At 39.2% G+C, this 22,396-nt stretch overlaps 1 protein-coding gene across 1 annotated transcript; it reads right to left on the bottom strand.

The window, feature by feature from the left end:
- Nucleotides 1–1,250: 1,250 nt before the first annotated feature.
- Nucleotides 1,251–15,900, bottom strand: LOC103140049 (transferrin receptor protein 1). The gene is made up of 18 exons (XM_007554996.2): nucleotides 15,779–15,900; nucleotides 10,636–10,685; nucleotides 9,057–9,297; nucleotides 7,887–8,070; nucleotides 7,578–7,803; nucleotides 7,379–7,501; nucleotides 7,180–7,275; nucleotides 5,644–5,783; nucleotides 5,409–5,560; nucleotides 5,201–5,320; nucleotides 5,029–5,114; nucleotides 4,847–4,910; nucleotides 4,662–4,729; nucleotides 4,505–4,566; nucleotides 4,286–4,379; nucleotides 3,965–4,186; nucleotides 3,720–3,878; nucleotides 1,251–3,379 (listed from the first exon to the last, which is right to left on the bottom strand). The coding sequence occupies exons 2-18, from the start codon at nucleotides 10,666–10,668 to the stop codon at nucleotides 3,137–3,139; spliced, it is 2,313 nt and encodes a 770-aa protein (XP_007555058.1). The 5' UTR covers nucleotides 10,669–10,685; nucleotides 15,779–15,900; the 3' UTR covers nucleotides 1,251–3,136.
- Nucleotides 15,901–22,396: the final 6,496 nt, after the last annotated feature.

Genomic DNA, 22,396 nt, shown 5'->3' with positions numbered 1-22,396 from the left:
AAACATGAAGATGCGTCACTCCAAAAATCAAAACTGAACCTGCTCCTGTATTTATTTCTTTAAATTTAGGTTTGGCCTAAGGTTGTATAAGACCGTAAGAAGAAATTAATCTGGAAATCCAATCCATTATAAAAATCAAAATTTTAATTCCACAGATGTTAGAGTTGGGAGTTGTTTGCAAACTGATTTGACAAGCTTTTCTTGGGTGGAGTTCAACATATTCAACTCTGCTACTCAAACTTTCACTTAAAATGTGGCACCACCTAAGGAGGCATAAGTAGGTGGTTAAACAATATGATAAACTGCCATGAAGAATTGTTTTGAAAGAAAAATATATGTAACACAAATGTCCTTGATTTTTGTGACAGGCTCCTGCTGGCCTTAAGCTACAGCTTTGCTTGCTTATGCTGGCACAGTTCGTTATTAGCAGTTTCATGTAATTGTTTTCCTGATGCAATATATTTAAAAGAAAAAATCACATTGTTGTGTATAAATACTGTGGGGAAAAAAATTGAATCCTCACCAACATTAAAAGTAAAGTGAGAGCTCTGCTTTTATATATATATATATATATCTTGGCCAGTCGTAAAGGAGAATGTCAAACATTAAATAAAAAAATTACGAATTTGATACACACAAAAAGCTTGATTCAGTTTCTTGATTCAATTTTCAGGTTTCACTGTTTTCAAATACATTATCTCACACCATTTTTACAGAGAGCAATTGGATATTAGACTATTTTTTAAGAACAAAACCCTAAAAGAAAACCCCCTTAAAACGTTTGCAGTCTATGGGAGCAATGCTCCTTCTGAAACCATGATTTAGAAATTGTGACGCAGGATCCAGTTGACGGAATCCGTCAAACTCAAAGGTTTACTTTGTCTCCATCACCTGGTCAAATCTTGCCACTACAATTTGTTAGATTCTCCGTCAGAATGGGAGACAGTCAAAAATAAAAAAGTTAATGATTTTAGGTATGAAATGATCAGGTAAGCCATTCATATTAACAATAAAATTATGTTTTAGTAATTAATCTGGGGCTGAAATGATTAATCGGATTAATTGTGATTGTTGAAATAATCACAACTAATTTAGGAATTGAAAGTTAAGAGACATATGGACTCAAAACAAGGCCGTTTGCTGAAAGAACAGTAAATACAAAACTGCACAAAGAATCTTCATATTTTACATTGTGGATAAAGAACATAAATTCTTTGTTTGTAAAAAAAGAAAAAAATAAAGCGAAGACGACATGTTAAGTGACTTTTATTGCAATAAAAATGCCCAGCAAAGCCTGCTTACACACAATCAGAGGAAAGAAAACAAGGTTAAGCGATTTCCAGACAAATTCATTGATTGAAGGAATTTTCTAGAATTCGTGAATTTTTTTTTTTTTTTCAGGCTCAGATTTGCAGCCTCAAACAGGGCCATTATCAACCTTTAAAAATCAATTTATCTCAGTTTTGGTTTAGTGGAGAAGCATCTTTGCTTTCTGATTCTAAAACAATGTGCCGTTTTTCCCCCACAACAATCATCTTAAATGCAAAGTTTAATTCCAGGATGTTGTAACAGCTGCTTACAGCAGTAACTTTAGATTCTGGCAAGAAGAAATAAAAAAAAATAATAATAATAAAAAAAATAAAGAAGAAACCTAAACAAGAAAAGCCTTTTACCTTCTAAAATTACATTCAATTTTTATAGTGAAGTTATAAAACATAAAAAGGCACAAAAAGAAAATTGCAAAGAATTTTCAAATTGTATGAATCATTAATAAAAGCCATAAAACAAAGGAATACCAGACCAGTGATGTAACCACGCGGGTCCCAAGTGTTTGTGACAGACTACTGCATACATCAGAATATTTCCTGTATCAGCTCGAAAATATATATGTATATATATATATTTTTTTTAAAAAGACGAATCGGCCAAGAGATTGATTTGATTAACACAACACACACAGAGAGAGAGAGAGAGAGAGAGAAAGGATACAGGAGAGTAAGCGACATGTATGCATAGCTATCAACTGTATTTACACATTATGGGAAACACTGTTCCCGATAATTACAAAAGAAAAAAAAAGAAAAAAAAATCATCCACCCCTACAGTGAAATATGGAGGGCACTGCCTCCGATACGGACACACGTGCTGGTAGACAAAAACTACCTCCTTCTGTTTTTTTTTTTCCACATTATGGAAAACGCTGCTCCCGATAATGCTCTGAGGACGAGAAGAGCGCATGAACCCGAGGGAGCGGCAGAGAGAACGGATCGTTTTTGGTCCGGTTCCGCCCCGTCGGTCCACGCGTACGCTTCTCTGTTTTAGCAGATGCTGCTTTTGTCATTTCGACAGTATAACTGTCATAATTATGGGAGGCACTGCTCCCGATAATTATACAAAATAATTAAAAAGAAAAGGCAATAAAAACCTATTTATAGTGAACCCTGCCACTGATAAATAAATAACAATAAATAAAAACATACGGTTTGTGGTTCAGTGCTGTGTGTTTTTGGGAACCTTCCACCTTTATTTTTTGGGGGTAAGGTCCGTACGTATTAGCTCTGTGATTCCTGATTGGGTCAGGACTTAATTTTTTTTTTTTTTTAGTCACATGAGCTTTGAGGCAGATAACGGCTGCGCTCTGTGCACCATGGAAACTGCGTTGTTCCGATTTTTTTTTTATTTCCATTTTTTTGTAATTGATGATTTCAGCACCTTCTGAAACTGAGGAGCTGGGTTTTTATCAAATTGTAGCTACCAACGTAAACCAGCTCAGGCTTGAACATTTGGCTTCAGCAGCATTGTAATTATTTTTAGTAAACAGATAAAAGGTTATTAGTTTATCATACTGACCTGTGGTGATATGATTCGCTGAGTCATGGGAGAGATTATGACCTGTTGGGATGTTGGGAAATGCTCTACATTCAGCTCATTCGTAGGAAAATACAATTGGCTACTCCTGCCATGTAAAACTGGGATGTTCTAGTAGTCATTAGCAGCACCAAAGCATCAAACATTTGGTTTTTCAAATGTTACATGTGGATAAAAAGTATTGAATATAAAAGGGGGGACAATGTTATTTTCTCCAATTGTTAAAACTTATTGATTTTTTTAAAAGGTTGTGCAACTGTTGATCAGTTTAGATTTCATTATCCAGAGACCAGATGTCCCCTGCTAAGGAGTTGGCGCAGCCCTGGATGGTCCAGGTTGCCAGGGCAAACTCGTTGAGGAACAGCTCGGCGTTTGCCTCGGGGTTGTTCGTCTTCAGGGACTCCAGGTGTTTGGTGAGAGCTTTGAGAGTGTGGGGGCCCGAGCCGACCAGGATGTGGCGGAACGGGCTCTGCCTGGGGGAGACGTAGTGGGACAGGAAGTTTCTTTCCACCTGCAGAGAAGGGCGCAGGAGGGAAAGCTCAGATTCAAATTTGTCAATAACCTGTGAAAGTTCAAGGGTCGTTCTGAAAGTGACCGTGCTGATCAGGAAAACCAAGGGAAGGGATGTTCTGAAGTGGTTTGCAAAAACAGATTGGGTGCACTTCTGGGTCATTCTGAAATGATTGAACTGAGGCTGGAACAATAATTGCGATTAATTGATTGTTGAAATAATTGTCAACTAATTTAGTCGTTGATTAATATTATCTGGATTGCACAGACTCAAAAAAGGCAGTTTGCTTAAACAACTGATGGGCCTGCAGACATGCTGAACGGAGATGTGAAGGTCTTACCGCCATGATGCGGTCGTTGATGAGGCGGCACATCTCGATGTCCTCCAGGTCGCTGTTCTGGATGTCATTCTGCAGGCTCTGGGCGGCCCGGCTGTACGAACCAATGGCGGAGATCAACCACTGCACCGTCAGGGATTTGGGCAACAGCTGCGGTTGCATCTGGAACAATGAACGGATGCAGCATAAGTAAAAAAAAAAAAAAAAGTCATGAAATGAGAACAAAAGTTAAACGTAACCCAACTCACCTGCAGAACATCTTTGACTCTTCCATTGATCTTGTACACGTAGGAACGGACAACCTTGTAATATTTCATCACGTCCATCTGCAGCAGGTGGTCGTGGACCAGCCTCAGAGCTATGTGGCCGGCGAAGCGGCCTGCCGTCGCCGCCAGCTGGGGGACCTGGCTGGACGTGGCAGCATTCAGGTTCGCCACGGTGTCCTCCATTGTGCCAAAGTGATTGTAGTTCTGAGAGGGGAAAAACGGGAGGGGAAACGAGGTATGAGGCTACGCCATCAGCAGCTGTCGAGTTTTATGAAGGATCTACGGTGAACGAGAACGACTCACCGAGTTGTCTGGGGAGAATCTGAATGACATGGAGGGGATTCCAGAGAAGGCGAGGAAAGGATACGCAGCGCTGTCCATCCGCATCGGCTCCAGACTGCACAACAAAAACGGCAAGAATGATGAGAACAAACTAAAAATACCACTAATGTTAAACATTCAGGAAGTTGAGTTTGATGTCATCGGTTGACATCAAATCAAATATGTAAGGAGTTTACTTACATATTTGATTCAAAGTTGTCCTTTGCAAATTGCTTGTAAAGAGAGGCATCTCGGATTTTTACCTATTAGGAAAAAAAACCAAAAATATGTGCATATAAACATCAATACATTTTCAAAAAACTATTTATTATAAAAGCAAAATCTGCTGGATGTTTACCTCTTTTAGGGTGTTTTCAATCAGGGTGTGCATTAGAGGACTGGCTGCTACTTTAAATCCATTCAGACCTAAAAATAAGAAATTGTACTTATTTAAATACAAAACTGCTACTTTATACAGTACCACGATGTGCTTGTAAAATATATTGGGCACCAAATATATTGAATATGAAACCAAGTGAGTACCTGTTACAATGCCATCCAGGTTGATGTAAGAGAAGGCTTTCATGCTCAGAGAAGACAGATACCCCTACAGGTGAGATTAAACAACAGTTAGGGTAGATATAACACTGAATATTTTATTAAAAGTTGTTATAAGAGTAAAATAAAAAAGTTTCGGGAAAAAAAAAAAGTCTTGCAGTCCTCACCTCCAACCACTCGGTGGCGCCAATGTTTCCATATTCTCCAGCACTCCAGCTAGCAAACACAATGCTCCTCCTTGGCTTGAATCCGCCTGTAAAAACAGGTTTGCATTTGTTCGTCTGTGAAGTTTTCAAACCGCACATCTTAGAAAATGCCCGAGTGTGTTCCGATGCTCACCGTTCTTCACCATGTCAGAGATGGCACGGGCCAGCTCCACCAGGACGCTGGTGCCGACGGTTGACGCTGCGTAGCCCGGACCCCACGCGTCCCTCTGGGCGCCGATAACCACATAGCGGTCTGGACAAAGTCAGAGGAGTTCCTGACGATCACTTCCTCCAAACACACACACAGACTCTTCTCTCCTTGAATTCCAGTTTCATTTTACCTGGGTCGACAAAACCTTTGATGACCCCAAACACGTTATGGATCTTCTTCTCTGTGAGAACGTTGTTGACCTCCACAGTGATGATATCAGTCTCGTCTCCTAATTTGTTGAAACCTGTCCACCTTTCGGGGCTCCTTGGACCACCTAGCTGGCTGTGGGAGCGGCAGAGGAACACGTTACAGAGCTCACTGGCATCGATGTGAAAAACTAATCGAATCAAAGATGTGAGCTTTACCTAAGGATTTTCTTTGCCACCCTCAACGTGATGGTCTGTGCCAGGATCTTGGGCAGGCCTGAAGACTCCGCAGGAGGGAACTGGGTGTGGTTGAAGGATGGGAAGCCGGGGGTGTAAGGATCACCTGAGCCCATGTGGACCTGCAGGAGAAGATTACGAGAGTTACAATTATGTTTGATTGACATCCACCGTTTGATCTTCTGTTTTCACCCAATTATGCCTAAGGATAAGAGGCGTATGCCACACTTATATTTACTGGGAGCGTAGAGCTAAAGTCCTGTGCAGAATTCAGACCAAATGTGATCTGAGCGTCAAAGTGATCCTCATCAGCGAATGTGAAAAAGCTCACAACACCTCTGAATTATCTGGTGAAATCCAGACGACATTCTCTTCTTTTCAGTAAATACAGCCAAGACACCCTCGATATTTCATCCACCATTGTACAAAAAAAAACAGGAGAAGAAAAAAAAAAAAAAAAAAGAACAAGAAGTTCCTCCCGAAGCACATCTGTAGTGATTTCAATCGCCTGACTTCAAAGTGCACAAGCATCCAAATGAAGGCACTGGACGCATTTCTGACCCGCAAAGTGTGTTTGATTTGAACGCAGTGCTAAACTACAAGAAGAACAGAAATATCAAATATCCACCAGAGGGCGCTCTAGTATTAACCAAACCACTGGCCCCTTGATGGCTTCATAAACTTCCTCCATGGGGAAAAAAACAACCCAAAAACAATCTTGATTATATTTTTTATATACATTTAATATAAAAAGATGAAATAAAATAAATGCCCAATGTAGAAATAATTTAAGCCATTCAAGACTAAACACCACAAACTGACTCAACTAACATCTAAATAAACTCAAAATAGATTAAATGGGCATAATTACAAACTCTATTCTAATTCTAATTTTGATTATGTCATCTCGCAACTAATAGAATCTCAAATTCTGTTACTTATAAACAATGTATTATTGGTTTTGTGTACATTTCTAAGACATGAATGTTAGGTTTTTGGCCTATGAAGTCATAGGGTGCCTTCACAGAACCACAAACAGCTGGCTGCTCACAAACATCTGTACTCAAGTGCATTAATGGAAAGTTGAGTGGAAGGAAAAGGTGTGGCTGGAAGTGAGGCTTGTGAAGCCAAGTTTCTTCAAGATTTTCAAAGAGATTCACAAGGTGTGATCTGTGCTCAAGTTGGTGTTTTTTTCTTTTCTGGGCTAAAGAAAAATAACTTATTTAATGATGAAAAGAAATTGAGGGTCCAGATTCAGGATGAAGATCATTTGTGGAGTCAATGAAGCCGTCTACCAGGAAGCTTTAGAGCCTTCATGCTTCCTTCTGCTGACAAGCCTTAAAGACATGCTGATGTCATTTCCCAGCAGGACGTGGCTGCTGGGAAAATATCGACTTAGTAATCAGAGCATCTCTGTGCATGACTGACCGGCAGGTTTAAGGAAACCCATATGATGGTTTTGCATTGTTCTGAGATTTCATCTAAACAGACTGGTTTAGCATCAGGCGCGTCACTCACATGCCCGTAGAGCTCGGTCTCCTCTTTGATGTTGTAATCATTCGGGTCTCGGTAGATCAGAACAGCAGAGGCATTCATTCTGGCGGCGTTGGCCACCTGGAATCACAAAGAAACCAGGATCTAAAATGTGTTTGACTCAAAAACAACAAAAATAAATACAGAACAGATGAGGAAGTAGCTGTCGTTTTAAACCGGTCACCTTCTCGGCGAAGCTGATCTTTCCATCTCTGATCAGCATAACTCTGCCGTTCATGTTGATGTTTTTGTCCTGCAGCACCCGGAAGTCGTCATCCTCACCGTAATGAGCGTACAGCACCGCGCCCTAGAAGCGCAGCAGCGTTCTGGTTACCCGCACGCGTTGGGTGTTTTCAGGGTTTTCTCTCTGTTTTGTTGCCTACCTGTACTGATCCGACGACGCTGTAGGACAGGAATCCCCTGGGACGGTCCTCTGTCCCGTTCTTGAAGACGATCTTGTTGTAGCCGGCCGCTGGCGGGTCTTGGACCTTGATGAAGTGCTCATCTGTCCAGGTTTTCATGCTGCTGTCCTTGAACCTCTGGAGAACTCGGTTTGCCAGGGATTCATCCTCAAGAGAGCCGGCCCGGTGGCTGCCTTGGGCAAACTCACTATGACAGGATAGAAACACCGTTAAACACCTGGGATGCAATGAAAACAACAGTTCATGTTTTTTTTTTTACTTTCTGATCACCTCAAAACTTTTTCTAGTTTGGCAGCAGAGAATTTTTCAGTCAGGAGTTTTGTGACATCATCCCAGTCCATGAGGGGCGCGGCGCCCGTCTCGTGGGGAATGTCGTTATTCTCGATGCTGATGGAGGATGCGCAGACAGGAGCCTGTTCCTTCTTCTTATTAGTCAAGTAGCCGATCAAGAACCCTGGAAGAAGCCAGTGGATTCAGGTTTAAAGAAAAAGCATCAAGAAAACTAATATGGCATGTGAAATTTAATGATGATTCTACGTTTTCCACTTCCGATATCGATATCTGAGGTTTAGTATCGATACAGGAAGACATTGATGAACTGACTAAAAACTAGGGCTGGACGACGAGGCTGAGAAATGTATCACAATACCAGACTTTCAAATAAGTCAATATTATACTGATCTTTTTTTTTGTTTGTTTGTTTGTTTTAAATATCCAAAATACTAAAACAGGTGGTGTGACGGTTCCCATTTCATCCAGTTTTCACAAAACGCCGGTTTTTTTATTTTTAAGCAGCTTTGAGGCACGGTGGCAGAACCTTGAACTGCTGCTGCGCCAGTTGTTTAACACGTTGTTGCTAGGTAACCAGAGCGAGTTAGCTGATAACACCAACCTTTCCTATCTAGCTGATTTAGAGCCAGAATGAGGTTCTAAACCTGACTTCAGTGAAATCATTTAAATTTCTACTGATATTTTCTATCACGATACATATTGTTATTGATTTATTATCCAGCCCTACTGGAAATGTTTTGTTTCTTTTCCTAAACACAGATATAAATGTGCTGAATTAAATACACCAATAGCTTCACAATCTTGGTCAAACATGTAAAAACAACAAAACTTTAATTTGTTCAATCAGTGGAATTAGGAGCAAAACAGCAAATTTAAAATAAACTGGCAATAACAACAGGCTGACAAATGTAAATATTGAACTACAACAAACGGTTCAGCAAATACAATTAGGAATTCTAAATATAATGTAAAATAAATAAAGTATGACATCACCTAGAACACATAGCATAGAATTAGACTGAATAGATTTGCTCTTATAGACCGAGCACTTTGTCACGATACCTGATCTAGAATTTTCATCAATATCAGGACCAATACTAAAACTGGATTGGTGCGTCTATCATTCCTCCTTCAGTGCCTCCAGCTTACCGATGATGAAGATGAGGAGGACGCCACACACCATGTAGCACAAGTTCCTGGGCGTGCGCTGCATCTTTTGAACCATGTAAGGTCTGCCGTTGGTGCCGTGATGATGACGATGGTCTCCCATGCCGTTCTCCACAGCCTCCTCGTCCGCGTCCGTCGACAGCTTCATCTCCACCTGGCTGGTGTCGCCCTCCATGTTCTGGGTCAGGTTGAAGCGGGTATAGGTGTGCGGCTCACCATTAAACTGGGTAATGTCAAGAAAAGGCGGGAACAAAAGGGATTAGGGTTAGCTTGTGTTACACCAGCTGGAAAACCCTCAGAGGAAGCCTGGAGCCCTGCCGACCCTCGTTCATCTTAAACTCAGACATCGTCCGGTTTTTGTCCAACAAACGTACAATCTGGGTAGAAATGAAGTACAGCACACTCCAGCTGCACAAATCAGTTTGTTCCAACTTCATCATCATAATAATAAAGCATCTTGTGGGTTAGAAAGGGTCAGTGTCATGTTCTTTTTTTCAGGGTTTCCACAGGTTTCACCAACTCAAATTAAAGACTTTTTAAAGACAATTATAAATGAATTTTAAGACCTGTAATGCAACAGAAATGTACAAAAGCCGATACATGGGTGACGTTTGCAGTTACTCATGATGGATGTAGAAAAAATAGCTAGCAAGGGTATATTAGCAGCTAGTTAGCAGTAGTCTGCTTTGCCTCGAGTCACAGAACGCAATGTCGATGACTCAAACTTTACACAGACAGAAAAGTCCCGTTTGAAAATTCCCCCAAAAAACTACATTTATAAGATTAAGTAGTCCTGCCACATCAACATACCTGTAATTAACTTTTTTAAACCCAAGTTAACTTTATTTAATAATTCAAATACATTTTTAAGGCCTTAATTTTAGATGCATGAATTTGAGACTTTTGAAGACTACCATGACTGAAATTTAAGGCCTGTATCACAACAACAATTATACATCTGCACTTACCCACGATGGGAGTAAAAACACTAGATAAGGAGCTAGCAAGGTTAGCGGTTGCCTCAAGTGCCTCGAGTCACAGAATGAAGGTGTCAGAGTTTGATCAATGTATTTAAGGTCAACTTACATTTTTTTATTTAATAAACTTTAGACATTTTAAGGCCTTATTTTCTGACACATGAATTTAAAACTTTTTAAAGGTGTGAGGATGCCCTGGTTTTAGTGTTTTTCCCAGACTTTGTGGATTAGGGTTTTGCTTTGACTGAAGGAATGTTTTAGTTTCTATTCTGGTCTGACAAACTATTGTGAATGTGCAGCAGGATCCCCTGAGATGTTGAATAACCTGCAATTCCCCAGAAAAGGAAACTTGGAAAATCTGCACAGTAAAATGAATTTGTGATTCATTTCTATCTGGCTTTTCTATGAATACATTCATGTATGAAAAAAAAACCATCCAGCCAAACTAGAGAAAAACAGCTTCTTTCTCCAGATTCATCACTTTCCCAGCTTAGGCGTGTTGCAGTTTTCTCAGAGGTAGCAACAATACGAATATGAAATCTGATAAAATGTCGACAAGTTAGTAGTTCAGATACGATACTTACAATTTTGGATATTGTTGACCTTGCTTGTTCCATCACTGCTTCTCAGGACTCTAAACCAAAAAACACAGATTAAGACTTTTAGATTCCCAGACTCTGAAAACAATAGCTACGTTGTATCACTGTCAAAACCTGCTTAATTCTCCAGAAGAGTCGACAAACCGCTAGATTTTCACTTATCTTTTAGCACTTTCAGTTCACTTTCCTGTTAAACTCAGGGAACGTTCTGTTTCCAAAGAAGGTGTCCCCACCTCTTGTCAAAAAATCTCTGGGGCTTTCCTGTGTGGCCAGCTTGAAAGAAAGCCCCCATTTTTGAACACAAAAGAGCAGTGTGCTGCTCAGGTTAGCGCAGACCCGGTGCTACGATGTGAACTCAGTCACCGGCAGAGTCCAGAAGCGGACCGGCCCTCAGCGCCTCAGTGGGAGAAACCATCAGCCGGTCCAAGCAGAGGATCAGTTTTATTGATAAAATATCAACAAGAAGAGGAATAAGAGCCTGGCGGATCATTCTTCTCTGAGCCAATCGAAAAACTGAAAATAAATGAATAAATAAATAATTAAATATGGGTGTGATATAGAGTTTCTGAGCACTCAGGGATTTGCTGCAATCAGACACCGCTTGGCTTCTTCATGACCTTCCACCGCCATTTTTTTTCCCTTTTCCTATGAGGACAGGGAGGTCAAGAAGACAAAACACGACCAGATTATCACATTTAAAAACATCCTTGTGTTTTGGGAACATGAAGCGCTGCAATCGAACCAGGAACACAGATGTGTCCATCGTCTTTAGCTAAAAATTTTTTATTTTATTTTATTTTTTTTTATCTGCATTCTGTCTGAGTAGACATTGAAATTCTTTTGCAATATTTACGCAAAAAAAATTTCATTTTATTTACTTTGACATTTTGGTGGTTTTATGCTAAGCTGTTAGAAAAATCTGGAGACAAAATGCTTCCCTAATTGAGCATTTATCATCATCCTACTACATCTACTCAACAACAAGCAGCCACATTTGTGTCTCATTCTAAACAAACAGGTGAGCAAATCCTTCAGTGGAGAAAAGAGGGCTGTTGGAATCAAAAGCAAACAAAACTGGCTTAAACAACAATCTTTGTTCAAAGGCCGTGACCTCTGACCCTCTGGCTCACCCTGAAGAGCAAACAAGCACTAAAATCTCTAGAACGCCACGTGTTTTTCAAAGTCTCGGTAAGGTCACTGAAGCAGTTTCAACCCTTTGCCGTACGTGTGAAAACATAACTGAAGGTTACGGGTCAGCAGCCATGAGTAAACACTGGGATACAGCAGCAGCAGTACACTTCCAATATTAATTAAAACCAATCAGTTTGGCTTTTTAAAGGGGGATAATTAGTCAAATACAATTACTGAGTTACTGCCATGTAGCATAAACGGTAGTAAAAGTTATTTAAAATGGTTTAATGGCCACAAAATGTTCTTCGTCTGCAATTAAAGATGCAAGTTTTCTGTTTTACAGAGAACGTAAGAAGCCAGATGTTGCTCTGCTCCACACTGCCAGTCAGCTGGCTGAAAGACTTTCCCTTGCTTACATATGGCTGTTTGTGTGGAAACTAAATAAGTGTTCATCTCTTTCTCTAACTGAACGGTTTTACAGCCGCAGTTTGAGGTCAGGGAGCAGAGTTTCTGCAGGTTACACCAACTCAGATTTAAGGCTGGACTCCAGGAGCCTCAACCACTTCAAGTCACAGAACAGGATGATGTTTGTGTGCATTTCAAATATTTATGCGACAGAGAAGTCCAGCACAAATACATATACTGCCCAGGATATGCGAGATTAAATAGTTCTGCCACTACAACATTTAAGACCAGTGATAAACATTCTTAAGGCCAATTTACTCTTTTAAAAATGGAGTCAAGACATTTTAAGGCCTTAATTTTTGAGAAGTTTAAGACCAACTGTAAAGTTATTCTAGAAGGTGAATCGCAGCAATAAGGTATCAAACCCCATGCAAAACGCAATAAAATCTAACAAAATCTATCATAATTCCATGGTTCACAAAGCGAACATGTGGTAGCATTGTTACACCAGATTAATACTAAAGATTATTATAGATATTATGGCAGCAGCAGGTATAACTAAAGCTTTCCTGTTTTACATAAGAGAATTTGAGTCATGTTTTACAACTTCTTTTAAAATATTTTCACTTGTATTTATCACACTGCGCCAATAGGTTCCTCCATATTCAAACTTTGTATGAGGAACTTTGAGGTTGAATCAAAGACTAGCAGAAGCAGACGGCGATACTACGGCAAAACCAAAACACCCAACGTTTCCTCTGCTAAAAGAAGAACGGATAAAAATACTCAACTTCCACCGACGAGACCGTTGCATGGCTGCATCAAATGAGGAAGCGCCTCGCTCTGGAAACACTTTATTATTCTAGGCATTGTGAAGCACAGCTAACTTTAGAGTCTGGCTCTGCAGGGAGGGCAACCTTGACCTTCTTTCTGACCTGCATGGGTGCCATGGAGATGACCTCTCCTCTTTCATAAGCAACTAGAGATTAGTTGTATAGATCACCCAGGAAAAGACTGGATTCTCCGTTAAGACGGTGGCTAGAAAAGTGGTAGCAGGCAAGGATGAGATGAACCAGAAATCTGGATTTACCCTCCAAGGTGGGCAAAGCCCCTCTCTAATCTCACATACCAAACATACCGGACTTTTCGGGGCTAATTCGTTAATCAGATTGGCAAATTAAACTGCTCTTTTTCAGACGCTGAAACCTATGGATAACAAAAACTGGAAAAAAGATCTCATTGTGCATTCAAACATATGCAAACATGAAGCGTCTGTTTGTGCTTCACTGGAAAGCTTAAACCCTTGCAGCTTTTTTTTTTTTTTTTTTTTAATTGGTAGCTGATTTCAAGAGCTTTCGGACACGTGTGTGTGCGTGCCATAGCAGGATAAAAATCGAGTCCCACCCTTGGCGGAGCGCAGCGCGCCGGATGCTGTGCTCCTCCGAGCTTCAGCAGGAAATTAGCATGTAGTCAAGGTTTTTAAAATAAAACACAAAAAGGCAAACAGCTGTTCATTTCTTCTGAGACTTTACAGGTTACGGTTTTGAATTTTTTTCTTTACTCCCTTGAAGTTTACCTTAGTAAACTTCAAGGGAGTTTACCAAGGTAAACCGCGCTGAGCGGTGTCAGATGGGATTAAAAAGTAGCTAAACTGCTTTGGTCTCAGTAAGCGACCAAAAAACCGGTTTCTTAGGCAGGTTGCAACAGAGTTTGGTCATAATATTAAGAAAGGATAAGAATTAAAAGTGAAATTAAAGATTCTTTGCCACAACTAAACCCATTACATGTTCAACTATTAATAGAAAAGCACCAATCAGATAAGAGATGTGGATTTTTCCTCATTGTGCTCATCAGCTTTGTTACTAAAAACCATCATTTTCACTCATTAATACATCGATGTGTACTTTAATGAACATTTGAGTGCCTTTTATAAACACTGCTCGTCTCGTCTAATACTTCTCCGTTAAAGTGCATTTTTCTCATTTTTGTTGCATTTGTTTTTAGAAACTAAAATCTGAGTTGATCAAAATCCAATTAGCAGGTCAAAAAAAAATAAATAGATGCCCCTTCAGTTAATGATTTCTGCAGCAATAAATCAAGACTATTAAATACATAAATGTTTATTTATCTTTCCTTTCGTGAAATTTTGCGACACACAGCACTTCTTCCCATCAGGAACAAGCTTCAGGCACTTGCTTACTGGAAGAAATATTTTTTAAATCGTCTTCCTAGTTGTTTAGGAGGCATGAGGAAACGCTACACCCATGAATTCCATGAAGGCGGAACAGAGGCAGCTGGATATTTGTGATAAAATGTCGTGTGTTCACCTTTAAAAAAAGTTTGACACATATGAAGCAATACATGAAGGTAATAAATAAATAAATAAATGTAATGATCCACTTATTTGTTCCACATAAATCATAATAAATCACACATGCAGATTGAATATCTTTGCTTGGAAAATATGAAATCTTAATTACTCCGTGTTAATGTTCCACAGATTGAACAAATGCTAATCAAATGTTAAATGAACGACGTTTTGCTGAGAAGAAGACGAAAGAGAAAATATCAGGAAAGATGGTGATAAGGGGGGATGACTGTGTTCGATATAAAAAAAAAACGGAGGGTGGTGGGTGCATAGCAGTCATTGTGTGGTGGTAAATCATGTGAGAGTCACACTGGTGGAAAGCTCCAAGTAAACCCTGAGAAAAAAAAAGTCAGAACCAGGAGACTGGGGGCTCAAATCCCAAACTGCAGGACTGCATAAAATGTAGCAACAAATTGATAGTTTTTTGTTTGTTTTTTTATCTCTGAGGATTTAGCAATTTTACTTCATTCCAGCTGAATGCAATGTTACATTGTTAGAATAATGTTAAAGGTTGTTTTAGACTGAAATTACACATTTTGCAGCTTTTTTTTCTCTATGAACGAAAAAAAAAAACAAAAAAAAAACACAAAACCCCCCCAAAAAACTCCTACTACACTGGCTTCATTACAATTACCTGACTGCCTTAAGATACAAATAGATGCATTACTGCTCCAATTGATCGGTTAAAAATAAATTTCTAAAAAGTTAATTTGAAAAAGAGAGCGTGGTCGTGAGGTTTCCGCAGTGGACACGAGGCACTTCCGGGACAGCGCTGCCCCTCTGTCTTAAGAGTCAGTGAAGGAAACCCAAGCCGACTTTAGTTGCGCTATATCAGTACAATATCAAGTTGGCATGAGGGGGGGAGGGGGTTGTTGAACGTGACTATCTGCTTCCTCAGTTATGGCGTCCCACACGCTAGAACCACGCCAACCTGAACCTGATTGTGAACACTCGGAAGCAGAAGACAGCGTGTATGTTGGAGCGAGCAGGTGCCTTCACATTCACTGTACAATGAATGAATGCTATGCATGGCATTATGAACTCTGTTGAGCATTTAAAATGCTATTATTAGGCAATTATTATTATTGTTATAATTTACTACTTTAACCGATTCATAAAAAAGTGGGGGTTTGACTTTTCCAAGCGCCAACATTTGAACCTGTGTCGACTCCAGCACAAGGCTTTAACAGCTGGTGTTTATTAACTGGTAATAAAGACACCCACCTTCACTTCTGTGCAGAGCAACTACAGTGACAGTCCCGAACACGAGGAAGCCTGTGAGGTCCGCTGTCGAATTGCTTCTGTGTCTGGCGCGCCGGTCTTGATGCCCTTGAGTGCGTACCACGCGGCTTCGAGTTTTATCTCATATACGTCACACGTCACGTCACAGTCACAGTCACGTATCGCGAGATTGTATGGCCGGCCGTTGCGATATAAAATCGGTTTCACTACACATTCGTTCCAGAAATCTGAGATTCTTTTTTGACTACACCTGTATTAGTAAATTAAAAATAAATTAACTATTTGAGATATCTCTAATTACATTAAGACTAGTAGGAATTATGTAAGATTTACCATCATCTTGAGTGACATTATAACTAACCATGTATTAACTGCATTTTTAGATGTATAAATTAAACCTGCACAAATGAAATTGCAGAAAACCTGAAAGCACAAAACGTCACGACGAAACTGTTATTATGACGAGTCAAAATTCCAGGATGGAAAATGGCATATTCCTTACTGCAGAGCTCTTTCTACATTGTGGCAATTTTGTGCAGGAAACCCAAAACTCTTCAGGCAACTGTTTGGACAGCTATGTGGCAGCTCAACGGGGGTTACGTAGGGGTTACGTGCACTTTCTTAATTCAGATAGTCGAAATGTAGCTGTGTCTAGTCAAAAACCCATTTTTAGATGTCTGGAATGTAAATACAGATGCTAAGACAAAACCGATTTTATGTCCAAACAGCCTGCCATACTAGCACCGGTTTGCTTGAGGACATGTGCTCTTTCACGCAGTGTGGTAAACTTAAAAAGCCGGTGGGTTACGGGAAAATAAATCAGCTTGAGCAGATTTATCTTAATGAAGTAATCTAGTTTTAGTTCATTGCAGAATAGAAAAGTTAAACGCCTTCTTTGTCCAACCTATGAGCCAAAACAAAGAGCGTTAGAGGTGAAACCAGGTCACCTTCACAGGGCCGGAAAACAAAAGAAACGTGTTCTACTTTTATGAAATAATAAACAGTTTCGACTCAGCACTTTCAACAAGACAAACGGATCCAATTCACACCCAGAAATAAGATTTCTCTCGCTTTCATCTCGGTGTTTATGCTCTGCTCATTGGGCAGATGTTTTGTACTTCCATTTTATTAATAAAATGTAACCTGGTTAATATAATGTACATGTAAAATTGATAAAATTCATCTATTTGAGTAATCATTAGCAACTGGCTACAATGTAGACATACTTAATTTGTACTCTGGGTTATCAATTAAAAGAAAAATAAATGTCCAACTTTGTGGTCAAAGTTCACATCTAGCACTTTGTTTAATCAGAAAACAGATTTTACTCACATTAGTTTTTTTGTTTTTTTTACCCAAACATAACAAAGCAGTTCCAGTTACTGAAATGGCTGTTGAGTCTTTAATGCATGTCAGAGCCAGTGGTAACCTAGCATTGACAGAGACTCAAACGCATCATAATTAGTACTTTCCCTCGCTTTAAATGCATTAAGACCTGTTTGTTGACGAGACTCACTTTAAATAGATGTAAACCTAAAATTAAGGACTTTGTGACCTGTTTGTGTTTTTTTCCTTCTCTTTTTTTTTCTTTCTTTTGTTTTTTGCTTTAATTATGTTTCCCCCTCTTAAAAAAACAAAATAATACTTCTACATTGGGCTTCAGAGGTCGGTCAATCTGAACTCAGTTGAAAAAATAGTTTGCCAGCAGGTCGCAGACAGATTGGCGTCTTCCACTGTCTGCTCACCTTGAGGTGAAGCCAAATACATTACTATCTGCCAGGGACCTTATTTTGCTTCGTCAGACCCAATGTTCCAGTAATAATCTTGTTTTTTTTTTTCTTACAGCAGCTGTGAAAATGTTAGCATGTGGTAAGGGGGGGGGAAGACTAGTCGGCTGGTAGCTGACTCAGCCACACTGATTTTTTATTTTTTTTGTATTTTTTCCAGTTACGTTGTCTGAGACCTTCTCTTTTAACACACAGGATTAATATAGAACAGCTCGAGCTAAAGCTTAAAGTTCAAACTCTAACCCTGCACCTGCTAACCATTTGCCCTCTATTGCTGAATCTGAACCTTGTAAATAAAAGGAGGGTATTTTGTTCAGACTTTATAAAGCAAAAAGATAAGTAAATAAAGCACACAAATCATGACTCAGCAGCAAGAACAAATTGATCATTTGACGTCTGCGCAGACATGTGTTGACAAATCAACAGCCTGTGTGATTGGGCATCGTTGGCGGGTTGGGGTGAATCAGTCGCCACTGGTGGTGAATTATTAGTAAAACTTTAAACAGAAATTTGGCTGTTCTTTGAGTGTTTTTTTTTTTTTTTTACAGTTTGTACTTATGTTTATTTGCCCTTACATTTTAATCATTGATGACGACTGAACAAAAACAGCCTCGGAGGAGATTACATGATTGCACCTCTAATCCCTCCTTTTGTGTGACTTCAATAATGACATGTTTATGCTTGGCTCCTCTTCCTAACGTGCAATTTGTGAGAATTAGAGAGAACAGTTAGTACCATCTCTGGTTGGCTTCAGATTCCCATGTGGCGGTTCTGCGTTACCCAGCTTTGTGAATATAAAAAAAAAGAACGAAACCCTGAATATTGTTGAAATGTTACACGATTTTCAGAGAAAGTCAAACGGAAGGGAAAAAGTGCAGTGCACCAATAACAGGAAGAACTGTAGAATGGGAATGGAGGTTCACCTTTCTGGGAGAGAACGGCCGAGCTGCAGAGGAACGGTCACATGTGTCAAACTCAAGGCCCGGGGGCCAAATCTGGCCCATAGTGGCTTTTTTTTTAATGTGGCCCTCTCGACTCCAAATTACATCAATAAATTCACACAAAATCAACAAATCTCCACATTTTTTTCTCAAAATTGGTCAAAAATGTTGAGTTTAAGTGAATGTTGCCTCAGCCTCACTTGATGTCAAGTGACGGTCCGTAACTTGATACAGCGAGTAATTAAAAAGTCACATTTAGCATCATACATTAGCACAAATATCGTAAAGATTCCTTACAAATATTTGTACATTTTTGTGACAAAATCTGCAAATTTTGATTGAAAAAAAACAACAACAAAAAAACACTAAAACAATCACAAAATCTTGGAGGAACAGCTATTTATTGATACCTTAACAGTTTAATTGGTTTTATCAATATATTGTGGCACAACCGGCCCTTTAAAAAACATTCAGATTTTGGATACGGCCCAAAATGAAAATTGAGTTTGACACTCCTGGTTTAGATCAAAGCATTTCTCATGATGTCGAACGGCCCAGTCAAAGTCTAGCTTATATCCAAAACGTAAAAGTTTTTCATCCAGTCTGACTGAATTCAAGCCATTTTGTAAAAAAGTAGTCAAAGGTTTTAGTGTCAAGATGGTTGATGGACTTTCTAAAAGGTAAGTTGTTCTAAGAAGTACACCCTAAGATGTGATGAGAATAATTACCCGACACACTTTTAAGGTTTTTGTTGTTGTTGTTTTGTTTAACAAATAAAATTAATGATTTATTACGTGCAACACGACAGGCACACAACCCCAAAAAGTAGCTAAGTGAATAAGTGAAGTGTGGATCTTCTTCTAGGACACAATCCAATGGATGTTTGAATGAATGAATGAATGTGTGTTGTCAACATCAGACTAATACATCTTGAAAACCACGTATTCTGTAACTTCACAATTATGTGTTGCTGTGTTTTGGTTTGTCTCCTGCGAATATTAAAGTCTGTGGTTGCGATTTGGACAAAATGTGAGGAAATGTTAGGAAACTTCCTCACATTTTAGGAGTACAAATACAGTGAAGGTGTGAAGAAACTAACCATTTCTTTTTAGAAGATGTACAGTTACACTCAACTGCCTAAAATCCCTACTGTGCAGACTTTTCCCCCATACTCAAGAATTTAGAGCCCTTAAAAGTTCAGCACATATTTTATTCTAAGTGGTTGATATGGTTGCACACATGTTTAAGGTCAAGAATGTGATGTTGCCGCGGAGGAGACGAGCGTCAGAGTGAAATGTAACTGTCTCGTTTTTTTCCCCTCGGTTTGATCACGGTGGTCTCACTATTCTCAGGTCGCAGGTAACGTCGTTCAGACCAATCCGAACGTTTCCACTGTTTTTGCAGCCGACACTCGCACCGCTGCAACAAAGTTCCGACTGTGCGAAAGCAGTGAGGCAACTGCTTTCTCGGAAAAGCGAAACCGCAAGCTGGTTGACTCTAACTGGACCTTTTGAAAATGTTCTGTATTTTCAGGCTGAAAAAAAGTGTGGTAAGAAATTCTGAAATTGCTACAAAACACATCTTTTTTTTTATTTTGGTCCCACTTTAGAAAAACATCCTCTTTTGAGAAAATGTTTTACTTGATAGAACCATTTTTTCTGCTATTTTGTATAAAGCAGTATAAATTATTTTATTGTGCAACTTTCTTTTCCAGAGAGATGTGACTTCATACAGTGACTTTTTAAATGGTTAATGTTACATTTAACAGTTAAACAAAAACCCTTTTCTTAGTCTTACAAAATCCATACATGATTTTAGCCTTGCCATTGCCTTTCTATGCGTAATTCTGGTTGATTCTCATCTCCCTCCAGTGCTCCATCTGGGCTTCTTCCCATTGACATGAATTACTCCAGTAAAATTTTAGAAGTTGTTTACAGACCAAGCAATTAAGTCTTATTCTTAATAGATCATTCCTCCAGTAGAACACTGAAAGTTGAAAATTGACTTTCAACTGTGGAGCAAGTTGAATCTGCACTGCAGGAGCCAATCAGATCACAGGCCTTTGAAAACAAAAACGGTTTCTTTAAAGAGAAACTGTTAAAAAAACAACTAAGTACTACTCCTCAGACTCATGAAAGCTCAGTTAGAACAAAGCAGGTTTAAACATATAGTTCAGCATGCTTTATTTGTACAAAGGTGTGCTTGTTAACTACATTTGCTGCTAATCTACTGCTAGCATGGCTAAAGAGATAAGCAACGACAGCACATGGATTATTCCAAATTATATCAGAACAGTGATAGGTAGAGTATACCTAAACACGAGAAGCTCATCATTGAAGGCCTCACTCAGCTCGAAGAAACAGATTCCAAGAGGAGTTATGAGAAAGGAAGAACTTGTGTTTCCCACAATACCACAAAATCCCTCTGAAAACCATGTTGTGCCAACACTCAGGAGCCGCCTTTGAGGTAAAGACAGTTAAGCTCAGGATTCTCAGGCTGCAACCTTGGCAGGGATTTCGTCTTTAAAGGAAACTAATGAGGGTGGTCCCGTAGAAACCGCAGTGCTTGTGCTCTTTAATTTCAAAACGTCTCGGGTAAATAGGAAATAACCAGACAGGCCTTCATCATGGTGCCTGACAGTAAATTCGCTCCCAGTTTCCTGTTCATTGCAGGTCAGATAAGCCCGCTGAAAGGTGGTTTTCAGGTTGTTATTGTAGGAACTGTAACACCTGCATCATTTTCAACAAAAACATTGCTAGGGGAAAAGAAGCTGAAACCTGTTTTGAGAGCTTTATTGCGTTCGATTACAAAAGCCAGCACTGTTTTTTTTTTTGTTTTTTTTACATCCTGCTACTTGGAGAGCCACTGTTACAAAGAAATCAATTACACAAAGCATGACTTGAAAAAAATAGGAATGTACATTTTGAAGTGTCACAAGAACAAACTTCAAATACATTTCATTGGAATTTTATGTTTCTGCAGATTTCACCAACTGAAATGTAAGAATGAATGGGATTTAAAGCCAACTAGAAACGTATGAACTTTGTCCAGCCAACTTACAATAAATATGAACTTACTTAAAAATCTGATAAACGGAAGAATGTTAGCTAGCTAGCAAAGGTATTAGCAGTAAGCTAGCAGTAGCCTGGACCACAGTGGAGTCACATGAGATGTTTGGGTATGACTCAAACTTTTGCCTGACAGAAAAGTCCTGCAAGATTAAAAAAATACATACATTATGTACTCCCGTTAAGACAAAATTTTAGACCTGCGATTAATGTATTAAAGGTCTACTTACTTTATAAAATTAATTTAAGGCATTTAAAGATCTTAATTTTAGTTACATGAATTTAAGACTTTTAAAGACTTTAAGGATGTGCAGTCCTCTGTACGTGTGAGTGCATTATTATAAAGTTGGAAGAGGCAGGCAGAGCTGTAGATTATGTGTCAAACTCGAGGCCTTCGGCCCAAATCTGGCCCGCCTTAGCCACTTCTGTGGCCAAAAAATAACTTGAAGATAACAGTCCTGCTGAAGTATTATTTTATCATTCAATCAATTCAGTTATTATTTGTACAGTCCCCAATTACTTTAATGTTAAATATTATTAATTATTTTTAGAAGTACTCATCTAATGGAGAGAAAGCTGTAATATTTTAAGACTTTCGTTAATAGGTAGTTTTAGCAACACATTCTGCCATAACTACCCCTTTGAGGGCATTCAGGATCTTGATGTGGGCTGAAATGAAAGTGAGTTTGACATTCCTGGTTTAGAGAAATGCACGTCATAATGGCCTAGTTAAAGTTCAGACCAAAATCCAATAGAAAATCTGCAGCAAGACTTAAAATTTGGTATTCAAAGATGTCAGACTCC

Source organism: Poecilia formosa, unplaced genomic scaffold, assembly GCF_000485575.1.
Source record: "Poecilia formosa unplaced genomic scaffold, Poecilia_formosa-5.1.2 Scaffold67, whole genome shotgun sequence".
In the NCBI taxonomy this organism is placed as follows: Eukaryota; Metazoa; Chordata; class Actinopteri; order Cyprinodontiformes; family Poeciliidae; genus Poecilia; species Poecilia formosa.
This window is presented reverse-complemented; position numbering and strand designations above follow the sequence as displayed.

Excerpts from the sequence above, each read along its gene's own strand:
- LOC103140049 (XM_007554996.2), bottom strand. The coding sequence starts at position 10,668 with ATGGAACAAGCAAGGTCAACAATATCCAAAATT. Across the intron at positions 9,298-10,635 it reads GGTCAACAATATCCAAAATT|TTTAATGGTGAGCCGCACAC; the intron begins GTAAGTATCGTA and ends GACATTACCCAG. Across the intron at positions 8,071-9,056 it reads CCTCCTCATCTTCATCATCG|GGTTCTTGATCGGCTACTTG; the intron begins GTAAGCTGGAGG and ends GGCTTCTTCCAG.